This window comes from Balaenoptera borealis (assembly GCF_965194805.1).
Source record: "Balaenoptera borealis genome assembly, chromosome: 6".
Lineage (NCBI taxonomy): Eukaryota > Metazoa > Chordata > Mammalia > Artiodactyla > Balaenopteridae > Balaenoptera > Balaenoptera borealis.
Genome location: NC_138863.1, coordinates 61,431,363 through 61,449,006, shown reverse-complemented (window position 1 = coordinate 61,449,006; position 17,644 = coordinate 61,431,363). Strand labels below are relative to the sequence as shown.

At 39.1% G+C, this 17,644-nt stretch overlaps 2 protein-coding genes across 4 annotated transcripts in view; one reads left to right on the top strand and one right to left on the bottom strand.

The window, feature by feature from the left end:
• Positions 1-11,308, bottom strand: part of METTL8 (methyltransferase 8, tRNA N3-cytidine) — a 79,245-nt gene extending 67,937 nt beyond the window's left edge. For both annotated transcript variants that reach the window (XM_082395422.1, XM_082395423.1), the window contains exon 1: positions 11,039-11,308. The gene's annotated coding sequence lies outside the window, so the exon portion shown is untranslated. The remainder of the gene's footprint in view (positions 1-11,038) is intronic.
• Positions 11,309-11,420: 112 nt separating this feature from the next.
• Positions 11,421-17,644, top strand: part of DCAF17 (DDB1 and CUL4 associated factor 17) — a 39,100-nt gene continuing 32,876 nt past the window's right edge. For both annotated transcript variants that reach the window (XM_082395413.1, XM_082395414.1), the window contains exons 1-2: positions 11,421-11,900; positions 12,336-12,439. In XM_082395413.1, the coding sequence (XP_082251539.1) occupies positions 11,775-11,900; positions 12,336-12,439 (230 nt within the window). In that variant the 5' untranslated portion in view covers positions 11,421-11,774. The remainder of the gene's footprint in view (positions 11,901-12,335; positions 12,440-17,644) is intronic.

The window sequence follows — 17,644 nt, the reverse complement described above, 5'->3', positions numbered from 1 at the left end:
ATGCTGAGAAGGTGTGGTAAAAAACCCGGAAAGAGAAAGAAATTGGAAAAAGCAAAGAGTAGCAGGAGAAGGTCGAAAACAGACAAATAAACCCACGTTAGAATATCAAATTCCAGTTATCCAGAAACTTCCTATTCACCAACTAGGGAGGTACTTCCTACACTGCTGTGTGACATTACGGCTGCTGTCTCTTTCCATTTGGTAACTGTGTTTCCGATGTGCTAGAACCTTTTCATTTATAGTACTTGTTAATCATCAGGCAGCACACACAGATGGCACCAGTCAGGTCTGCCCAGCCTAGCTGCTGGGAAAGCTTGTGCACCCTCTGCTGGTCAGCTCCACACCAGGACAAGAAGGTCTGTGTCTGTAGGAGACAACTTCTAAATGACAGGAATACACTTTTGTGTTCTCTATACAGCCAATTTCAATGAAGAGTTTGGAAAACATTTCCTGAAACTGCCACCTCAAAGAGACAATTCCAGATTAAAACAATGCCTTCCTTTGTTACACCAAAGAAAAACATCATAAAAACTAAAGTCCTATGAGAAAATATACAATCTAAAGCACCTTAAATTCGAATGACTTCAGTTTATTACATAATAAGTAAGTAAAGGTGTGCAGATGACTGCAACACTTAATATGACTATAAAGCTCCATTAGAATTTTACTCTGGTTGAAAACCTGAGATTATCATAACAAATAATACTTGTATAGGTTTTACAACTTACAAAGAGCTCTCACATTCATTTTCACACCTAATCCTTACAACAATTCTATAAGCCAGGGAGGAAGGCAGGACAAGCATTTCTGTTATCACCATTTTACAGATGGGAGCTGAAGCTCAAAGGGGTTAATGAGTGGCCTTGATCACACAGCTACAAGAACCCACACTCCAAGCAGGTCTCCTGACTCCAAATTCTACGTTCTTCTCAGAGCTCTATTCTACCTGAGCTGCTGATCTATAAGGGGTTTTCTGAAGAGTTGGTATGTATTCTAGGCACAGAAGTAAAAGGCCTAAAACATATGTTTCTATAATACATTCATTCCATTTTGTTTAAAATATCACCAAAATTTTAGGTGCTGAACTCTAAATCTGAGGGGTTTGCACTGCAGGCAGTGCTTTGTCCTAAAAGAACATCAGTTTAACAAGGGAAGTGGATATTTTAATAAGGAATCTACTGAAAACCAAAGTTAACTTCAGAATCTCTATGTTGGAATGTCTAGGCCCATAAAAAGTATCCTGTCAGGTTTCATGGCTTCTGCATTCACTCAGTCAATACTATATATATGTAGCAGGAAACTGGGGTTGGGAATCCTCAAGTTCTGGTCCTACTTTCTCTTGAATGTTTACCATCTTGATGATTTTTCCCTTATAAGCAAAACATTATAAATACTGTTTTGTCAGAGTGCCAAGCTAAAACTCAGTATGCTGAAGGAGAGTCACTGAAATTCAGCTATAATCACAGAGATCCCCAAAGCTAAAGAGCAAAGCAAAGTAGTAATAATAGACTCAAACAATTATATAGTGCTGACTATGTGCCAGGCATTACTCAAGTGCTTTACATATATTAAGTCATTTAGTCCTCCCAAGAACCCATTTAACAGATAAGTAAATTGAGGCACATAGAGGTTAAGTAATTCTAGTTACTTAGGGTAACCAGGTTCACACACTAATAAGTAGTGAGGCTGAGATCTGAACCCAGGCAGGCTGGTACCTGAGTTCATCTTCTTAACCACTAAAGCTATGCTGCCTCTATTCGGTGGTATCTACCATATTCCTGTAGCATTTTTAAAGTAAACTTTTAATTTTAGAACAGTTTTACATTTACAGAAAAGTTGCAGATAGTACAAAGAATTCCCATATATCTGACATAGTTTCCTCATTATTAAAATCTTACATTAGTATAGTGTATTTGTTACAATTCATAAGCCAGTATTAACACATTATTATAAACTTAAGTCCATACTTTATTCAGATTTCCTTCGTTTTTCCCTAATGTCCTTTCTCTCTTCCAGGATTCCATCTAGGACACCACATTACATTTCGCCATCAAGTCTCCTTAGGCTTCTCTTTGGCTCTAACAGTTTCTCAAACTTTCTTTGTTTTTGAAGACCCTGACAGTTTTGAGGAGTACTGATCAGTTATCTTTAGAATGCCTCTCAGTTAATATTCATCAGATGTTTTTCTCATGATTAGACTGGGGTTACGGGCTTTAGGGAGGAAAACCACAGAGGTAAAGTGCCATTCTTATCACATCATATCAAGGGTACATGATATGAACATGACTCACCACTGTTGATGTTAACCTTGATAAATTGGCTGAGGTAGTGACTGACAGGTTTCTACTGTAAAGTTACCAACCCCCCTCTTTTCCATACCATATGCTTTGGCAGGAAGTCACTATGCACAGCCAACACTTAAGGAGGGGGGAGTTATACTCCACCTTTCTGAGGGTGAAGTGTCTACATAAATTATTTGGAATGTTTTTGCAAGGGAGATTTGTTTCTTCTTCCCCATTTATTTGTTCAATCACTTGCTTATATCAGTACAGACTCATAGATATTTATTTTAAACTTTGGGTTATAACCCAATACTACTTTATTTTGTTGTTCAAACTATTCCTGCTTTGCCCATTAAGAGCTCTTTCTGTTGGCTCCTATATCCTTTTGACACATTCCCATCATTGTGTTTTTGAGCACTTCTTTACTTTCTGGCACTACAAGATGTTACAGACTCTTGTATATTCCTTGACCCAGTCCTAGAATCAACCATTTCCTCTAAAGACTGTTGGGACTTCCCTGGTGGCGCAGTGGTTAAGAATCTGCCTGCCAATGCAGTGGACATGGGTTCAATCCCTGGTCTGGGAAGATCCCACATGCCGCGGGGCAACTAAACCTGTGCGCCACAACTACTGAGCCTGCGCTCTAGAGCCCGCGAGCCACAACCACTGAGCCTGCGTGCTACAACTACGGAAGCCCGCACACCTAGAGCCCATGCTCTGCAACAAAGAGAAGCCACCGCAATGAGAAGCCCGTGCACCACAACGAAGAGTAGCCCCCACTCGCTGCAACTAGAGAAAGCCCGTGTGCAGCAATGAAGACCCAACGCAGCCAAAAATAAATAAAATAAAATAAAATAATTTATTAAATAAATAAATAGAGTGTTTGTTCCTTTTATTGGAGAATGGTCTGGGCGCTGGATGTGCTCTTTGCTACTACGCTGTCCTTGCTTCTAGGCCCTCTCAACTGACAAAGCAAGGAAACATATGTGTGTATACTAAACCATGTATATACACATATCTTTATCTATAAATGTTTCATATGTATCCATCTGTATCTATAGTAAGCTAACTAGAGTTTATACTAATGTCTCCAACTCTAATCCATTACCACATGGATCATTCTAGCTTCCCCACTTGGTTGTCTATAACCTCCCACTCCAACAGTAAGAAACCTGGTTGCCATCATCCACCATGCAGCTATTAATTGTTTAATTCCAGTACTCATGTGTAGTAGTTTCAGAATTATTAACCCATACCTCTGCGGGAAACTTTTATCAACTAGAGGACAGCGCTTATGTATAGTTCCTACTGCTTTTAGTCTTACAGTCTCATTTTCAAAGTTACTTAGGTCAGCACCTTTTCTCTTGCTCCTTTCAGTGAGGTCACCGCATACATTTGTAATACAGTTAGATTCTTTTGTCACTGTCTGCATTATATCCTGGAACCCCCTCTTCCCCTTCTTTTTTAAATTTTGCATACATTAAGTTTTACTCTTTGTGCTGTAAAGCTATATGGGTTTTAATAAATGCATAGTCTGGGACTTTCCTGGCACTCCAATGATTAAGACTCCACGCTTCCAATGCAGGGGGCACGGGTTCGATCCCTGGTTGGGGAACTAAGATCTTGCATGCCGTGCATGGCACAACAGGAAAAGAAAAAAAAAAAAAAGAAATGCAGTGTTACGTATCCACCATTACACTATCATACGAAATTTCTCCACCCTAAAAAGAAACAATGCTCTGTGCTACTTAATCAACCCTCTCTCCTCCCTAAACTCTCTACAACAGTGTGTTCATGTTTATAAATTCATGTGATTCACTTCAATCCTGTTTCCACTTAGCAGATGATTGAAGGAAACAGAGTAAGTGTTTTGGTCAAAATTTCACTATGTGATGCTGATGGTGCTACAACTTGTGGCTTGTGACTCCTGATGTGATGCTCTTTCTACCACACAACTCCATTTCCTTGATTTCAGCAGGGAGAGGCATGGTTGTGCACACAGACAAGAAGAAGAGAAGACAGAAATGGTGCTAAGTGATCGTATCTTACATTAATGGAAGCTTTTACACTAAAAATATGAGAAAGTGGAATTCTTGTTCTGGTAATTTGGTGAGCCTCATACCCCAAAAACCTTTCTGCTATAAAATATTCCCAAAAGCCTGGACAAATACATTAAAAAATATATCTTGTTAAATATCGATACATCAGTGAGCCAGCAAAAAAGAAAGAGAAACTCTCAGAGACCAAAAGCTAGCAAAGATCCAAAGAGCTGAGAGAGCAATGAAGCCAGCAGTTGCCCAAATTCCACAGTGTTTAAAAAACAAAACACATCACTTATCTAAACTCAAGTTTGGTTTAACATTAGAAAATATATTTATGTAATTACCACATTATCAGATTACAGGGAAAAAATTATTTTATCACCTCAGCAGTTACAGAGAAAGTCTTTGATAAAATTCAACACCCATTCATGACTAAAAATAAAATGAACAAGACTTTTAGCAAATATGGAATGGATGAGAATTTCATTAATCTGATAAAAGGTAGCTATCAAAAACCTACAATATCATCCTTAATGGTGAAATATTAGAAGTATTCCATTTATAAACATGAATAAGACAAGGATGTCCATTATCACTGGTTCTATTCAACACTGCACTGGAGGTCCTGGCCAACATAGTAAGAAAAGAAAGAGGAAAAAAAGTAAAAAAAATTGAGAGGGAAGTAACAAAACTGTCACAGTTTCCAGAGGACATGATTATCTATGTAGAAAAATCCCCCAAACCTTACAAATGACAATTATTGCTATTAAAGATAAATGTTGGCAAACAAAAGATCAATATACAAAAACAACGTTGCTAAACGTAAGATCAATATACAAAAAGACAACTGCATGTTTACATACTAGCAAAAATATAGTGAGAAGACCTAATTTAAAAATATACCATTCACACAATGAAGACCCAACGTAGCCAAAAAAAAAAATTAATTAAAAAAATACATATACCATTTACAACACTGACCAAAAATATAATGTACTTAGAAAGTTGCAAAATATGCAATCCATTAAGAAAAAGATTATAAAATTTCATTAAAAGACACTAAAAAAGATCTAAATAAATGGAGAGACATACTGTCTTCAGAGATAGGATAATTTGATATGGTAAAGATGTCAGTTCTCTTCAAATTGATAGGTAGATTTAATGTCATCCCAATCAAAATTCCAGTAAGGTTTTTGTAGAACTTAAGCAGATTTTAAAATGTATATGAAAGTGCAATTGCAAAAAAGAAATAAGACCCTCCTGAAGAAAAGGAATAAGGTAGAGGACTTGCTCTACCAGCTGGAAAGTCTTATTATAAAAGTGGTCAGGTATTCATTAACCCAGGGAGAGAAAAACAGAATAGACCAGAAAATAGAGCCTAGAAATACACTATGAATGTAAACTTGATATATAACAGAGTTAGCACTACAGATCTGTGGAGAAATGAGGGCCCCTCCAATAAATGGCTCTGGGACAAGTAGTCATCGGTGTACAAAAAAAAGAGGGACAATAAACGGGTGTTAGTTTAAGGTGCTTAGTTTGGGGTAATTTGTTACACAGCAATAGAAAAAGAACACCTTCTTTAATGTGTGTACCAAAACACAGGTTTAAGGTCTATAGAAGCACTTTTCTAGGAATAAAAAGCCCAAAAGAAACAAAAGCCCAGCCAGTAGAAAATGGATAAATAAATTGTAGTAAATTCACACAATGAAATACTATATATTGGTAAAAATAAATGAAATGAACTACAGGTACTTTGTCAAGTGTAATGTTGAAGCAAAAATAGACAACTTGTAGAAGAGTACATATATGCAGTATGATTCAATTTATATGATGTTCAAAAACATTCAAAACTTAATGTTTTATTTATATAAAGAGGAAAGAGGGATCCAGGAACAACGATGGGCACATAGGAGACGTCAAAGTTTTAGGTAATGTTCTGTTTTTTTAAAGTTGATGATAGCTATCTGGGTATTCATTTTATAATTATTATTTATATATTATGCTATGTTACCTATACATATTCTTTTGAATAAATAAAATATTTTTTTAAATAAGGGAATAGTTTGTAAACTTTACTATCAATCCTTTAAACCTAAATCTTTCTGGATTTTGTATATGAATGAATCTACTACATGTTCAGACATATATCATCAAAATATACAGAGAAAAAATAAAAGAACCAAATTTATGGTTAAAAGCCTCAATAATTTCAAAATAAATTTCCAAAAGTGACTCACTCTCACCTGAACTACTACAATTACCTGCTAACTGGTCTCTCTACTTCACTCTTGTCCTGATGCTGTACCCAACTATCTCTTTAAGGGAATGTAATATCACTCCAGAGATTTTTCCCATCACATTGCCATGGGCTCACATGCTCTGACCCCTGCCTACTTCTGGGACCTGATTTTATTCCTCTCTTCCCACATGCCCCAGCCACAGAACAGATCCTAACATTCTCCAGCATTAATGTCTATAATGCTAATGTGTACATTTAATGAAATCTTGGCATCTTTTCATTGACAGCACATCGTGAGTATTTCCCTGCTTTCCATTTGTTCTGGGGAATTTGGGGATGTTGATTTGTGGTTCTGCTTTATCATGATTTTACTTGACTCTTTCCTTCATCTTTAATATCCACTACATCAGAAGTCCTGTCAGTTCTACTTTCAAAATAAATATATCCTGAATCTGTGTCCTTCTTTCCATCTCTCCTGCTACCACTCTAGTCCATCTATCATCTCTTACCTGGACCAATGCAACAGCCACCATCTCCTTGTTTCCATTCTTGCGCCACTGCAGTACACTATAGCCACAATGATCTTACTATAACAAATTAGATCATGTTACACTCCTTCTTCAAAGTGTCCTATGGCTTCCCATCACAACAGAATAAAATCCAAAATTCCTTATACCCGATGTGACTTGGTCCCAGCCTACCTCGGCAAGTTCACTTCCCTCACGCACACTAAAGAATCACACTAGCCTTCTCATAGTTGTAGAATAATCCAACGTTGTGACTGCCTTGGGGACCCTGAATTGGAGCATCCCTCTGCCTGGACTACTCTAACCTCAGTTCATGCAGATTGGCTCATCCTCATCATTCTGGGCTCAGTTCAAACTCCACTCTTCAGAGAGGCCTTTCCTGACCATTCTGGGTACAGCAGGGCTCTCAACCACTCACTGTCGAGCACATCACTCTGTTTTCTCTTCTTCCCAGCACTTTATCACTACCTGAAAATCTTATTTTTAAAATCTATGTATTGTCTATCTCTCCCAACACGTGAGGACCTTGTTCCCTGTTCATTGTTATACCCTATGCCAAAATAGCTGCCAGCACATTGTAGATGAAAATAATTACATGTTGAATGAATGACCTCTTGTGGCCTTGGCTCAAATTTCTTTGTCTCTGAACAAATGTTCAGGTTTAATAACCGGAGTGTTTTATACATTTATTCTGTTATGCCTCTTTAAACGACGTATGTGAACAAAAAGCATTTTATTAACTTCTGAACTCATATGTCCTCTTTTCTGTCTTTAAAATATCATGGCAAGGATGGTTAAGTATTCTCTAAACATCACACAGACACAGAATAAAAAAAAAAAAAAAAAGAACTAATGTTTGTTTTATGCCCCAAATTAAGAGAAGTAATTTCCAAATCTTAACCTAGGGGTATCTGTTCATGACATTTTACCTTCAACAAGAAAATATCTACTTTATAGGTAGAACTGTTAGGGATTAAAGTTTTTTTTTTTTGTTTGTGAAGAAAAGAATCTTTATTTATTGATTGATTCCCATAGGTTTATTTTTTATTTATTTATTTTAACATCTTTATTGGAGTATAATTGCTTTACAATGGTGTGTTAGTTTCTGCTTTATAACAAGGGATTAAAGTTTTTACAAAGTTATTTCTTTTTATTAATATTGTGGTTTCCTACTTATTTAAAGAATGAAGACTAAATCTGATTCTATGTTAAAAGTACTTAGTTGCTGACAATAGACTCTGTACAACATTGTTTTTAGAATAGCCCATTCATTCAACATACATATGCATCCTTAGCACACTGCCTAAAATGTGGTTACTGCATATGTATGTTGAATGAATGAATGGACCTCTCTAAGCACAAACGTTGGGAAGACAGGCAAACAACAATTCTAATATAGTGCCACAACCAGTGTATGCAGAGTAACATGTTAGAAGAGGCAAGGCTATAACTTGCCTTGTCTCTTCTAACATGTTAGAAGATGGAGGAGTCAGGAAAAGTGTGTGAGTGATACCTGGGATGAGTCTTGAGATAAACAGGTAAGAGGAGAGGAAGGGAGCTCCAGACAAAGAAAATTTTAAATGTAAAGGCACCCTGGCTTGAGCAAGTAGGCAACATGTCAGAAGCACAAGAGCAAACGTGGGGCTTCCCTGGTGGCGCAGTGGTTGAGAATCCGTCTGCCATTGCAGGGGACACAGGTTGGAGCCCTGGTCTGGGAAGATCCCACATGCCACAGAGCAACTAAGCCCGTGTGCCACAACTACTGAGCCTGTGCTCTAGAGCCTGTGAGTCACAACTACTGAGCCCGCATGCCGCAACTAATGAAGCCCACACGCCTAGAGCTCGTGCTCCGCAACAAGAGAAGACACCGCAATGAGAATTCCGCACACCACAACGAAGAGAAGCCCCCGCTCACCGCAACTAGAGAAAGCCCGCGCGCAGTAACGAAGACCCAAAGCAGCCAAAAATAATAAATAAATTAATTAATTAAATAAATTTTTTGAAAAAGCAGAGACTCTTTAAAAAAAAAAAAAAGGAGCAAATGTGAAGAACGGGCAAAGATGAAGCTGAAAATGTAGGCAAGATGCAGATAGTAAAGTGCCCTGTATACTACACTAAGGCATTCAGATTTTGTCCTATAAGGCACCTATACAAACCTCGAGGAATTCGTATACGTAGCCTTGAGGTTATGAGATTTCTCTAGAGAAATGTTTTATTTTTAATTTGCTAAAAATCTAAATAAAAAAATTTTTTTGAACAAAAGGATACTCTGGATCATCTGGATGACTACCTTTTAATTGATTACAGTACTGTCACAAGATTTCAGTTCACACGCTTGTGTTCAGGACTGCACTGGCAAACAAGTGGTTCATCATTGGCACAGGTTAATGAGAGACATGGAGACTTTTACATAAATGATGTTTGTCAAGTGAAGGTCAAATGAAATCATGACACAATGAACAAAGGAAGATTTTTACATTGGTTTAAATAAAGAAAAGAGGTGAAGTCACTCAGTAATCTCTCAACACAAGGACAATGCGGACAGGCCTTTCTGTAAGGAATTTATGCCCTGGAGGACAGTGAAGGTTTACTTTTTAGAGCATGATAGGTCCAGCAAAAACAGTCTCATTGGTAACAATGAATAAGCATTCATCAGAATTTATTTGTTTTACAGTTTTGCTTCATGTAATGTACAACCGTTTATACTGAACATATTTTAAGTTCACCACAGAGAATCCTAGGTATCTACTTAGGTTTGAGAAATTCTGCTCTGGGTGACTGGGAGCCACTGAAAGATTAAATAGGGAAATGACAGATTTGTGCTTTAGAAAAATCACTCTGGCAGCAGTGTGGAGGGTTGGAATTGAAAGTATTTAAGTAAGGCAGAAAGGAGGCTACTTAACATAATAATGTGATAAAATGGTGAGGCCCTAAATTACTCCGGGGGGATATGAAGAGGAGATGGATAACAGAACCAAAAGCACTTGGTTGAGGGTGACAGAAAAGAGGGCATCTAGGATGACTGTCCCTTGGGTGACTTGGTGGTGAGATACAGACCACTGGGAGACAAACAAGTTGGCGTGAAGGGGAAGGAGAAAAGAGGTGATCAATTCAATTCAGCAATGATTTGAATTTCATTTCAGCCAAAGAAAACCCAGTTATCTTTTCTGGGTCCGTTTTCTCAGTGACAGCTGCATTCATGAATTACCAAATTAACTATTATAGCGCTCTCTAAAAATACACAAAGCACTCCACAGTATGCTGTAAATAAGTCATGAAAAAATCAGCAAAAGCCCAGGCCCTAAAGGAAATTCAGCAGAGTTAAAAAGAGATATGACAAATTTTTCCTAAACACTTAAAACCAATGCACTCACCCAGTATTGTACTTTTTGCTCTGTCAGTCAAATGCAATCACTCCCTAGCCCACGTCTGAACAAGAGGCCACGTGGGAGATGCAAAGACACCACCCTCAAGGCACTTAAAAGCAAAGCAATGGGCCTCGTCTGGTGCATGATTACTGAAACCTTAGTGTGGTAGGAATGTCATATCCTCAATGACCCAGCCCTTGAGGATATGACAGGAACCTTGACCCTACAGGCAGGGCTAGTCACAAAGTTATCTTTTACTTAGAGGAATCAACGTGGAGTACCCTAGGCAGTTCAATAACAATGTAAATATTTCATATTTCACTCCCGATAAGGAGGGGGGAAAAAAGGCGAGAGTAAGGACAATGCAGCAATTATCGCAAAACCAGCCTGCGTCTCCGCGGACCACAAAAGGGCGGGCCTCCGCGAAAGTAATTCAACTCTAGTTTGGTGGGAATGCCAGCACCTTCACCACTAACTCATAATAACAAAAGCATAGTGTTTACGGACCCAAAAGGTTTAACCGTCCACCTCATCCACAACGTCCAACGCGTGACTGAAGGGAAAGCCGAGGGCGTACCTTTCTTTAGCACAGGACGCTGCCCTCGGGGGAGAGGGGCGGTAGCACACGACACTACCCCCCTCTCGGCGCCCTGTCAGGGCCTCTCAGAGCAAAACTCGGGGTCTGAGAGACGTAAGGGTACCGGGGCGGCAAGGGACGGACCCCTGAATGCAGGGCTCGAACAGGTAACGGGAACCAAGAGGCTGCAGCACAGCGCCCCCACGGTTCTCCCGCGGCGCCGCGTGCAGAGCCGGAAAGGCGCGCCAGCCCTACGGCGCAGCCTCCGCCGGGGCCAGAGGAGGCGGGGCAGGGCGGGGCCACGGCCGGTTAGAGGCGGGGCCAGGACAAGAGCTCGCTCCCCGCTGCCTTGTGGGGGTTGTAGTTCTGGGAACAAGTCAAGATCCCTCCGAGGACACTGGGAACTACATTTCCCAGTGAGGGAACGGCTCCGGCGGATCGCGCGTTACGGGCGTCGCAGTGTCTGCCGCCGGGTCCGCAGCCGGAGAGTGTTTGAGGGGCCAGCCAGGAAGGGAGTTTCTTTTCCTTCCCAATTGCCCGCTCTCGGGCGACGCCGGCTCTGCCTTCCTTCGTCCCACTGCCGTGCTCCCCCGGCCCGGCTCCGGGTGTCAGCTTTTCCTGGCCCCCTCGGGGAGTTGGGGCCTGGAGGTTCGAAGGTAGCGGCCGTTGCTCGGCGCCGGGGTGAGAGGCGCACCCCTCTTGAGCCCTGCCAACTCCGCCACCGGCCCGCACCTCCATGGGCCCAAGCCAGAAGCCCAACGTGTGCCGCAGGCTGAGTCGCCGGGCGCTGGGCTTCTTCTCTCGGGATGCGGGCGTGGTGCAGAGGACGAACCTGGGTATCCTGCGGGCGCTGGTGTGCCAGGTGACCGCCCGCCGGGAGCCGAACCAGGGGCAGCGGGGCGACTGGCGGGGGGTGGGGCTAGGGGTGGGAGTCAAGCTTCCGGCCGGGGTGCAGTTTTCACTCAATACAGCCCCATTTTAAGAAGATCACCCGTGATGGGCAGGGTGATCCAGGCCTTGAACCTGGAGGATTAGTAAATAGCCTTTAATAGAACCGCCACATGCTTTTAGTTTTAACTTTCTTATGTCTTCTTGCAGACAGTTTTTTTCTAAAAATTGGTCACCCCACTTAAGCCAAAACGTGAAGGCGGAGTGAGGAAGAATTGAACATAATGTTTTTTTAAGAACGTACATGAAATTACTTTGAAAACTGTAAATGTAACTATCCAACTTAAAATTGGTGCACAGTAGAAACTTAGGAGTTATTTGCTAAATCGAAATTCCTTGTGTCTTTTAGGAAAGTACTAAGTTTAAGAATGTTTGGACAACTCATTCCAAGTCACCAATAGCCTATGAGAGAGGAAGAATATATTTTGACAACTATCGGTGCTGTGTCAGCAGGTATCTTTTTGGGGAAAGTTTTTGCTGTAATTCATTTGACTGTTGATCTTAACTCTAATTTTTATAGAAACACTTGCCTACATTAGTGCTTAGTGAAATAGGAGAATGGAGAAATCGGTCCAAAATAAGGGTAGGGGGTAAAATGCATGTAATTTTAAAATCTTGTTAAATCTAAAGTTTGAGGTTTTATCCTTGTAAACACCAATTTGAAGCAAATTTATATTGCAGGCAAAATGACAGATTGCTGAGTACAATGTAGTATTTTATTCTGCTTATAAGAAACCAGAGTCAAGAGATCCAGGTACCTACTAATTAGATGCTGTTTTAGAGAAGACTTTCTGTGTTTTGTTTTGAAACTACTTGCCTTTGTTTTAGAAGAAAATTTTCAAACTTGCTCAAGTAGAGAATAGCATAGTGAACGCCATATATTCATTACCTAGATTCAAAAAGGATCAAGATTTTGCCACATTTGCTTATCTTTTCCCACCCCCTTTTCCTTTATTCCTTTGCTAAATATTTTAAAGCATATTCCAAACATCTTGCCATACTTGTTTGCTGCTCTTAAAAAATATGGTTATTTCCTTTTTCTTTTTTAACGGCTTTGTAATTCACCCTTTTAAAGTGTACAATTCAATGATTTTTACTTCCTTGAAATTCAATGAAAATGAATTTGATGAACCACTGATGGTTCATATAGGCAGCCATCACTAGAGTTAATTTTAAAACATTTTCATTACCTCAAAAAGAAACACTGTACCCTTTAGCTATCACCAGGATACCTTCATCACCCTCAGCCCTATGCAACTGCTAGTCTACTTTCTGTCTCTATAGATTCATCTGTTTTGGACATTTCAAAAAATTGAATCACATAATATGTGATTTTTGTGTGTGACTGGCTTCTTAGTAGATTACCAGTTTATTGTAAAAGTTTATAACTCAGGAACAGCCAGATGGAAGAGATGCATAGGGCAATGTATATGGGAAGGAGCACAGAGCTTCTATGCTCTTTGAGCCCGCCACTCTTCCTGAATCTCCATGTGTTCACCAACCCAGAAACACCTCTCCTTTTCTAATATATATATTTAATGCCATACATTTCCCTCTAAGGACTGTTTTTGCTGCATCCCACAAATGTTGATACATTGTATATTCATTTTAAAATTTCTTTTGAGAGTTTCTTTGACCCTTGTGTTAATTAGAAATGTATCATTTAATCTCCAAATATTTTGAGATTTTCCAGCTATCTTTCTGTTATTGATTTCTAATCTAATTCCACTGTGTTCTGAGAGCATATTTTGTATTATTTCTAGTTTTTAAAATTTGTTGAAGTATACTTTATGGCCCAGAGTGTGGTCTATCTTGGTGAATGTTTCACGTGGGCTTGAGAAGAATGTGTATTCCCTTGTTGTTGGATGAAGTACTCTAAAGGTGTCAGTTGCACCCAGCTGATTGATGGTACTGTTCAGTTCAACTGTATCCTTATGGACTCTGCTTGTTGGATCTGTCAGTTACTGATAGAGGTTGTTTTGAAGTCTCTGTATTAGTGGATTTGTCTATTTCTCCTTGTGTTCTATAAGTTTTTGTCTCACATATTTTGACATTCTGTTGTTAGATGCATACACATTAAGTAATGCCACTCTTTATCCCTGATAATTTTCCTTGTCAAAGTCTCCTGTGTCTGAAATTAATATGGCTACTCCAGCTTTCTTGTGGATAATATTTGCATGGTATACTTACATGTTATAACATATACTTGAGTCTTGTTTTTAATCTACTCTGACACTCTGTCTTTTGATAGGTGTATTCAGACCACTCACATTTAAAGTCATTATTGATGTAGTTGTTTTGATACCTCCCATATTTGTAACTATTTTCTATTCATTGTGTTTGTTCTTTGTTTCTTTGTCTTTTATTCTTTTTCTGCCTTCTCTGGTTTTAACTGAGCATCCTATATCATTACATTTTCTCTCCACTTTAACATATCAATTATATTTCTTTTTTAAACTTTTTATTGGTTGCCTTGGAACTTGCAGTATACATTTACAACTAATCTAAGTCACTTTCAAGTCACTCTCTCCTACTCTCTTCATGAGTAGTGCAGCTACCTTATAACAGAGTGTTTCTAATTCCTCCCTCCTGTGTTTTATAATATTGCTGTCATTCATTTTACTTATCCATAAGCTGTAATCATTGAATACCTTGTTGCTGAATACATTATTATAAACACATTTTTATCTGTTAAATCAATTAAGTATAAGAAAAATGATGGATTTTATTTTATCTTTATTTATTCCTTCTTTAACATTCTTCTTTTCTTTATGTAGATCTGAGTTTCTGACCTATATCATTTTTCTTCTCTCTGGAGAACTTCTTTGAGTTCTTAAGGCAGAACTTTCTTATAAGGCAGGTTCACTGACAACACATTCCCTCAATTTTGTTTGTCTGAAAAAGTCTTATTTCTCCTCACCTTTTGAAGGATAACCTCTCAGGATACAGAATTCTAGGTTGGTGGGAGTTTGTTTTGTTTCATCACTTTAAATATTTCACTCCACTCTCTACTTGCTTGCATGGTTCCTGAAGAGAAGTCCAGTGTAATTCTTAACCTGTTCATCTGTAGGTAAGGTGATTTTTTTCCCTCTCCCGTCTTTCAAGATGTTCTCTTTGTTTTTGATTTTCTACAGTTGGAATATGGTATGCCTAGGTATAGATTTTTTGGTATTTATCAGGCTTGGTGTTCTGTAAGCTTCCTATATATGTGGTTTGGTGTCTGTCATTAATTTTGGAAAATTTTCAGCCATTATTATTTCAGTATTTCTTCTGTTTTGTTCTCTTTCTTCTCCTTCTGGTATTCCCATTATGTGTTCATTACACATTTTCCAATTTCCCACAGTTCTTAGATGTTCTGTTCTGCTTTATTCATTCTTTTTTCTTTCTAGTTTGGGAAGTTTCTGTTGACGTATGTTCAAGATCACTGATTCTTTCCTCGGCTGTGTCCGGTCTCCTGATAAGCCCATCAAAGACATTCTTCATTTGTATTATGGTGTTTTTGATTTCTAGCATTTCCTTTTGATTTTTCTTAGGATTTTTGTCTCTCTGCTTAATTACCCATCTGTTCCTCCATGTGTCCACTTTTTCCATTAGAGTCCTTAGCATATTAATCATATTTATTTTAAGTTCCCAATCTGATAATTCCAAAATCTCCACCATAACTTAAGTCTGGTCCTCACACTTGCTTTGTCTCTTTAAACTTCGTATTTTGCATTTTAACGTGCCTTGTAATTTTTTGTTGAAAGTCGTACATGATGTATTGGGTAAAAGGAATTGCAGTAAATAGGTCTTTAGAGTGAGATTAATGTTATTCTGGCTAGGAGTTAGGCTGTGTTTGTTGCTTGCTGTCGCTGTAGGTGTCAGTGCCTAAAATTTTCTCCGGTGTTCTTGTTTTTGTCTCCCCAGTACTGACTCCAGCGGCTTGCTCCTGGGTTTTTGCTTCTAGTAAGCTGTGATTCTTGGTATCCACCTCTAGATCTCCAGTTTTGGGGGCAGCAATTTGCCCTCTGACCTCAATTATCTGATGTAACTAATAAGAGTTGTTGATTTTCAGTTTGCTTAGCTATTTTCTTGTTGTGAGGACATGACTGATGGACCAGAAACCAGAAGTTAGAGACAATGGTGTTTTAGGTAGTGTTTGAGATTTGTTCTGACCCTGGAGGGCTCCTCCCAGCAGTCTTTTTCTGATTCTCTCCAGCAAATTAGCCAGCCTACAGTTTAGCCTGTATGGCCAGTGAATCTACAGATCTCTACTCATTTGCCTTTCACCACAGCCTCCACTGGTTGTGAGAGTGCTCTTAGGCTAGAACTTCTCACTCTGTTACAAATGAAGTCAGTTTCTCTGGGAAGAGACTTGGGGCTATCTGCTTTATGGCCTGCTTCTCCACCAGGCAAAATCTTCAAGCCAAGGCTCTCAAGCTGGCAGGGGGAGAGGGTCAGTGGCACTTTTGCCTCTGAATGACTCCCCTACTCTAGCTGAGCACATGGGGTTGGGGCAGACATTAGCCTCGGATTTTCTTGCCACTCTGAATGTGGAACCACTGCTTTATGAGGTGGTAATACTGAGAGCTCCAGTATTCTTAGGCATGGCAGGCCCAAGGTAGAGCCTCCATCCCATGAGTAGGGGCTAGGCAGAAGAAGGGAGTCCCACCTCTTGACTGCACTAACCTAGGACCCAGGCCCAGCAATGAGGAGGTGGATGCTGGATGGAAAATGCTGTCATTCTACCCTTCGAGGGAAGGTAACCCTCTGGGAGCCGGGGGTTGAGGGAGCCCTGTGCTCTTGGCTGTACCAGTCTGGAGTAGAGTTTTCATCTTGCTGAGCTAAGAATGGTGGGGAGGGAGCACATATTATTTCAAACACCATAGACTCTTACTGTTCTTACTGAGTTCTAGTAGATTTTTTTGAGTAAATGTTTTTTCATTTGTTATATGCCTCTAGGACCACTTCCAGAGACTTTAATTAGTTGTCCTTTTATAATTCTCACCATTTTCCTGGGGAACATGTCCATAGAGCTCCTCATACTCTCATGCTAGAAGTGGAAATCTGGACATCTTCTTATATCATCATAATGTCATTATCATGCCCAGGAAAATTAACAGTAATTCTTTGGTATCATTTAATGCCCATATTGTAACTTTTCCAATTTAGAGGTAGCTGCTTTAATTGAAAATTTAAAAAAAATCAGAGTAAGTGGCATTGATTGGTGATCCAATGGTAAATACCATTGGAGTTCTTTAATATGCTATTCAGGGGTGTTTTACCCATAGGTTAGAATCATATATGAGGTTGCTTTCATTCCTGTGAAATTCTGTTTGGTTTAAAGCTTTGAGTTAGTGAGAGTACATCAAAGTTGAATAAAATTGTCACCCTAAAAATTGTTTCTAAATAGTAGTTTAATTTTAAAGTTCATGAGTTTAAAAAAATGAAAACATCTATGTATACCTCTCAGTAATCAGGGAAGTATAAATTAAAGGTAAGAGACTATTTTTCATATCAAAATTATAGTGTTCAGTATTGGCAGAAGTATAAACTTATTCAACCTTTCTGAAACACAACTTGGGAGTAAAAAAAAAAGCCTTAAAGGGTATTTCCTTTTTTATCTACTAATTTGCATCGCAAATAAAGGAACTCTTTATCTAATTAATTTTCATTTTA